Genomic DNA, 6642 nt, shown 5'->3' with positions numbered 1-6642 from the left:
TGTGCAGCAGAGGTTGCTAGAGCATAGTAAGGCAGAAGAAGTGAGTGAGGTGAATTTGTTCTTCAGCTTCAGTTCTGACCCGGCAGCTCCCAAGTGGTGGCCTCACTGTCCTCCCACAGACACTGTTTTCAAGCCACATGTGTTTGGGGCCACAAGAGAACAAGGCCAGTGTAAGCTCAGGATGTGTAGCCACTGAGGGACCAAGTCCCTCATCCCATGAAGCGTTGGACCAGTGGCTCCTGAATATCCCTGGTGTCCAAGTGGCCATTTGGCAGGTCACACTGGGACTGACATGCTGGCAGGTACCCAATCAGCCACACCAGCCCCGAGGAACTGAGGCCTGCTCAGTGTCCATTAAGGGTGAATTTTGAAAATAACACAATAATTTTTCACTGTGACTCAGAGCAAGGGATGGGATCAGGTTCCTTGTGGATGACAAACCCAAGGGTTTTTATTCTCTTGGCACACTGTTCTTCAGCTCACAGGGCACGGTGTGTGGACTGCTGCTGGGCAATTACACACCAGGCATTGCCAGCTATTTGTGGCCCAATGAGCTTTTTTTTTCTTCCCAAGCTCTTTGCTTTGTCTCAGTGAATCAAATCTTGGCCCTGGGCAGGATTCACATCTGTGCCTTGAATTAACAAGTGGCTGATAAGCGTCTTCTTTATTACTCAGAGAGCATAGGTCAATTTTATAAAGACGTTGCAGAAGAATGGATTTACAACTATTCATAAAGATACCAAAAACAATGACAAGAGCAGGAGGACACTGGCCTTTATTAGCTCCTTGCTTTGAGAAATACATTAATCAACTGAAATTCAATTTAAAAAACCCAAAGAGGAATATATTAAAGGATTAGCCAATTGATATGTAATTGAATTACGAGTTCAGACGTGATTAATAGTGAAATCTGAGTGTGAAAGAAAGCCTACAATGATCCAATGTACAGCCTCATCTACTGGCAAATGACCCACTGATTTCCAGCGCCTTTGCTTGCTGGCAGCCATCACACCCACAGCGATTTCATGCACAAAATCGACACAAAAGCCAAATGCAGGCAGAGGGTAGAGCTCCAGCAAACCAGATTCTGCATTTATTGGACTCAGAACAACAGCAGATTTTCAGGTTACAAAAAGAACTGAACACCAAGCGTGAGGAGCCACCCTGTGGCATGGCTGGGGGCTCACATGGGCCCCAGGCATGGCTGAAAGAGAAAGGAGAATTTTCATTTACCCCCAGCACGGTTTCTTTACCTGGGTGCCAGGCAGGCCCCTCTCTTTGGTTACACAAATAAACATCATTCAGTCCCACATGGGAACTTGTGAGTTGCAGTTGTCCCCAGGGCATCCTGCACTGCATCCCATTGGCCCCAGCAGCATCTGTCACCACAGTCCAGCCCCCACGGTACCAAAACACTCTGGGGCTCTCTCTTCCTTATCCAAAGCATTCAGTTCCAATTAAAAAAAAAAAAAAAAAAAAAAAAAAGGAAAACAGCTGTGTCAGCAATCCATCTAATTCCTTCCTTCTCTGGGATAATTTACCCTCAGGTCATGCTATATTTTGAGCAAAGCACTGCAATTCCAAAGTGGGCCAGACCAGGCTGTGTGCTCTGCACCTGCATCACGTGGTTTGTGGGGTCTCCAGGGTCACAGCCCCATGGAAATGGGGCCAAGGCGTGCCCAATAACCCAGTACCATGCTCAGCCCTCACCTTGGAGCCAGGCCCCAGGAAAGAACCAGCATCATACCCCAAAGTCTCTTTGCTATTCCAAGGCTGCTGGCTCTTTTTCTTCTGGCAGTGCTGTGGCATTGGCTTCTGTCTTTCTCTCAGCTCTGGTGGAAGGAGCAATTGCAGACTGGCCTTTGTTACTCCCAGGAACACAGCTGTGGGCTGGGAGGCCCCCCCAGGCAAAAAGGCACCAGCAATGAGCTTTTTGGCTTATTACAAAGAAAGTAAAATATATCAAATAGAGAACTCTTATTATTACAGAGACATGTTAACAAAGAGAAACAGCATAAAATTGCCACAGAACACCAAATATCCGGCACAGAGAGCAGCTTTTATCCACTTGCTAAGGGTTTATGTGGGTGCAGAGATTTACTCTCTGAGTCACAAGCACAGCATCCCTCTGCTGCTGAAGGGAAGGAGCAGGCACCAGTGGGCAGGGGAGGCTCTGACCCACCCGAAGGGGCTGGGACACCCTGCCTGCCCACAGCCACCCGCAGTGCCCGCAGCCAGCCCTGGGCCTGCACACAGGCGGAACACAGACACTCTCTGTGACCCCAGCATTCTGCCCAAATGTGTGAGGACACTTTGTGCAAGTCAAAGAGGGAAGGAACAAGGGACACTCCATTGTTCCCCAAATGCAAACACTGTCCCTGTCTAACCTCAAGAAGACACAGGAAGGCTGGAGAAGGTGATACCAACCCCAGCCTGTGCTAGTGTGTGCTCTGTGCATGCCATTAAAAGGGGGACCTTTGCAAACTGGGCATCACCCAGCCAGAAAAATTCTTAAAAGTCTCCATTAAATTGGCACATTCTGACTCATCTCCTGCAGAGCATCCAGTCCCTCAGTGTGCAACCAGAGAGGACTCTTAGAGCATGTCACTAAATAGATATCTTTAGCAATAGAAAATGGGCCATGCCTTTATTTTATACAGAGATAGATAATTTTAGCATACATCATGTTATTGAAACATCCAGGGCAAGAGCTCAGCCAGGGGAGGGACACCACAGGGACTGCAGGGCTGGCCGGTGGTGGGAGGTGACTGAAGGCAGCAGCTCTTGGGCTGGCTGGGAGGCCGGTGACACCTCAGGTACCCTCAGCATTCCCTACAGACCACAGGGACAACCCCATGGCCCAGAGCAAGGAGTGGTACTGCAGGGAGGGTCCTGCCCCAGCTTCACTTCCCTCATCGAGCACCCTGTTCCCTGAGCCAAGCACAAAGGGCCTCTTGGACGTTATGGCAGTGGCATGTGGATGCTGCCAGTTCTCCAGACTCAACCACAGCCTCTCCAAGCAGAGAGCTCCTGCTGAGCTGAGCTCCCTGCTGAGGCAGGGGGTGCTGGCAGGAGCCTGTCAGGCTCAGGTGGGCACAGGTTGGTGATACCTGCCCTGGGAATGCTGCATGCCATTGCACCATTTGATGTCTCACCGCTTCTGGCATGACACAGGGCTGAGGAAGTGTCCCTCCTGCCCTCACAAAAGGCAGCATCCTTTATCCCACACCCTCTGTTATGGAATGGTGCCCATCCATGCACAAACACTGCTCCCAGGGAGATGCCAAGGTCTGTATCCCCTGTCCTCCATCTGCTGCCTTGGGCAGGAGCTGATGGGCTGAGCCAGCTCAGAACCCCCCACACCTCTGACATGAGCCAGAGCAGAGTCAGGGAATCCACAGGGGAACATGGAGATGGTTGATTTCAGCTGTGACACCCAGGGGGTCCCAACTCCAGGGCTCAGCCAGACCAAGGAGAGCCTCAGGGACAGCTTCTTTGGGACTGTGAACACGGTGAAATTCTCCTTGCTTTATTAAAGCAAAAGTAGACAAGAAAATGCAAAAGAAAAAGCATAAAGATAAATGGCAGGTGTTGGACTTTGGTATTTCTTAAAGCCTCTTCTTCCCCAGTTCCTGCAGCAGCTCATGAAAATCCACATGGAAACATCATTAATTCCCCCAGCAAATACACACACAGGTGCTGCAAATCCTGGCTCCCACATTTCCTGGTAATCATATTGTAAAAACCCAGCTTTTGAATTAACAAGTTGCAGAAGTTTACTGTGATAGCGAAGAGACAGAGAACATGACCTCAATGCCCCTGACTGCCCCTCTGTCCTGGGCTGGGGGTGCTCCCTATGAGCTCCTGCCTCGCTCAGCACTCGCTGTGCTGGGTGACACACATGAGGCAGGTGATACACAAGCAGAATCCTTCCCCTGCTCCCCCACTTCTCATTCATATGGTGTTCCCACCAGCAAAGCAGGGTGGGCAAATCCCTGTTAGGTTTGGCCTCTTTTAGTCTTCCAGCAGATGAACACCCAGCAGGACACTGCCACACTCATTAACCAACCAAACCTTCCCTGACATGAGCCTGTGTGAAGCACAAAGCTCTCCCAAATTGCTGTTCCGACTGCTTGGAGCCTGAGCTGATAACAGGAACTGGGAATCACCACTCATCTGCTCACTGAGATCTGCTGTGAAGAGCCAGGGAAATTTCCAGAAGACAAGGATGCACCAGCTGGAATTTTTTACTATTTCATTTGCAAATATCTGTAGCTCACACCAGCACTAAAAATGCCAGCAGCCCCCTGAGATGGGGAGGCCTCTGAGAGCAGCAACCTGCTGGCTGCCAGCCAAAAAGTTCACCTGTGGATTCTGTTGCTGCCTACATGAGAAGATTTCAGGAGGAGGAGCAGGATCAGAGCCCTATCTAGCAGAGGAAGGAAAACCATTGCAAAGAAAAATCCTTCCCTTCCATAGGGGCGTTTTCCCCACTCCTTCTTATAATGAAAATCCCACCAAAAGGTTGGAAAGTATCAGGGAAATTGTTACTCCAAGAGTGTAATGGAGCATCTGCACCATGATGGCATTTCCTGGAGAGCTGGGCACAGGGCTCTGGGTGTGCTCACTGCCCTGGGAAGGTGCAGAGTTTGCTGTTTGTCTGTGCTGGCACAAGAATCCCTCATAGATGTCTGGGTTGGTAATGCCAGGCCATGTCACAGCCCATGATGGCATGTGTGACCCTAGCACCAGCCTGTGTGTGTGCAGTCACTGACAGCCTGTCTGGGTCTGGGAAGGTGGTTTTGATGTACTCAGGATGTGCAGGAAGAGGGCAACTAAAACACCACAGAGCACAGAGACTTGGCTGCTGTGTGTGTGCTGGAGACAGGCTGGGTGTGTGGGGTGGTGCACATGGGATGGGGTGTGGGTGGTGTGTAAGGGATGGTGTGTGGGTGGTGTGGTGCATACAGGACCGTGTACATGGGACAGTGAGTGCATGATGGTGTCCTCCTGGGCTGCTATCAGCCACTGCCCTCAGCAGGAGCTGTGTGTGCTGCATCCAAGGGCAGGGGGTCTCTTGGTGCTTCCCTTACAGCCCCTCAAAGAGCCGTGGAGGCAGCAGCCAGTTCCCACAGCCACCTCTCCATGGACAGGATTCAGAGGAGTCCCATGGTCCTACAGGTCCCGCAGACCCTGGCCTTGGTCTTGGCTCCAGAACACTCATCTGCTGGCATTGGGAAAAAATAGTTGGGACAAAATATTTGGGACAAATGAAGGGAAAGAGCATAGTTGGAATCCCAGGTCTGCAGAGCCATGACAGGAGCAGAGCAGGTGTGGGGGCAGGGGCTGCAGGTGCCCAGGGGAGCCAGGCAGGTGTGAGGTCCGAGGGCATCAGGCACTTTCAGAGGTGGGTTCAGCTTTGTCAGGGAGCAGCAGCTGGCAAGGACAGGAATGTGACTGCTGAGCACCCGGGGGTCAGCGGGGCAGACAAGACCCAGCTGGACAGGCCATAGGAAAAGCATCCCAGGTGGAAAACAGGAGCCAGCCATAGTTGGGGGATTTCCCAGGTGATCTTCCTTGGCAGGCCTTGTGCTGCAGCCTGTCCGCTCCATCGCTCGTGTCTCAGCAGTGCAGGCCGGTCTCAGGGCCAAGCTGACCAGAGCAGATCCCACAGTGGCTGCAGGGCCCATGAATTCCTCAGCCACAAATTTGCCTTGTCCCCCAGCTCTGCTCTGCTTCTCTTCTGCAATGTTTGAACTTATCTGCTTCCCAGCACCATAGCGCAAACAAAACATCCAGAAGGAGGCTGGCGACATAACCCACACCCAAACGCGGAGCTGCAACCTGCTTTGTGTTGTATTCTTTTTATAAAAATCACCCCAAACCCACCAACCACTGGCACTTCTTCTGCTGTCCTGTGGCCCTGGGCTGCTGGAGTCACAGTGACAAACAGAGGAGAACACTCAGACATGGTGCCACTGCCCCCACCAGTCCCTGTCCATCACCGTGAGCAGCTAGTGCCAGGCAGAGGTCGGCGCCAGGCGTTCAGTTCAGAGGTACCTCAGGAAAATAGTAATCTCAGGAATCCCAGCAGGTCTGTCACTGCCTGTCCCCTTGGCCACCGCCGCAGAGGGATTCCCCAAGGCACTGCAGGACAGTAGTGCAGAAGTAACAGGCAGGAGATGGCTGGAATGGGGATGGCAGCACGGGGGTCCCTCTGAAAGATCACTGTGCGTGGAAGTAGATAGGCTTGACTTTTCCAGACAGGATCTTGGGAACCTGCACAGAGATGATCTCGGCCATCATTTCTGGGTAGTCCACGCTCACCATGTGTGCCTTGATTAGGAGATCAAATGTAAACTGATGCAGGTCCTTGGCAATCTGGGAAAGGAAGAGAGCTGGTTAAACAAGTCCCTGGGCAGAGCTTTCTCTGGGAAGATACATGACAGAGGTCCCACCTTCCCTGGGAAAGGAAAACTGGATGAGACTATCCAGTGCTCTTTCCAATTGCATCTGAACTCCTCCCATGATGGGCAGGTTGTTCAAGGAAATGATCATTCTCACTGTGAAAAGTTTATTTTCTAATATTGTGTCTTATGCATTTAGATGGACATTATATGTACAGCTGGACATATCCCTGTC

General features: G+C 51.4%; 1 protein-coding gene across 1 annotated transcript in view; it reads right to left on the bottom strand.

Moving 5' to 3' along the window:
• Window positions 1–898: 898 nt before the first annotated feature.
• Window positions 899–6642, bottom strand: part of AR (androgen receptor) — a 40058-nt gene continuing 34314 nt past the window's right edge. Inside the window, exon 8 of the mRNA XM_084213345.1 lies at window positions 899–6381. Within this exon, the coding sequence (XP_084069471.1) occupies window positions 6226–6381 (156 nt within the window). The 3' untranslated portion in view covers window positions 899–6225. The remainder of the gene's footprint in view (window positions 6382–6642) is intronic.

Source organism: Fringilla coelebs, assembly GCF_963513975.1.
Source record: "Fringilla coelebs genome assembly, chromosome: 11".
NCBI lineage: Eukaryota > Metazoa > Chordata > Aves > Passeriformes > Fringillidae > Fringilla > Fringilla coelebs.
Note: the sequence above shows the minus strand (reverse complement) of the source record. Positions and strands in the feature narration are given on the sequence as shown.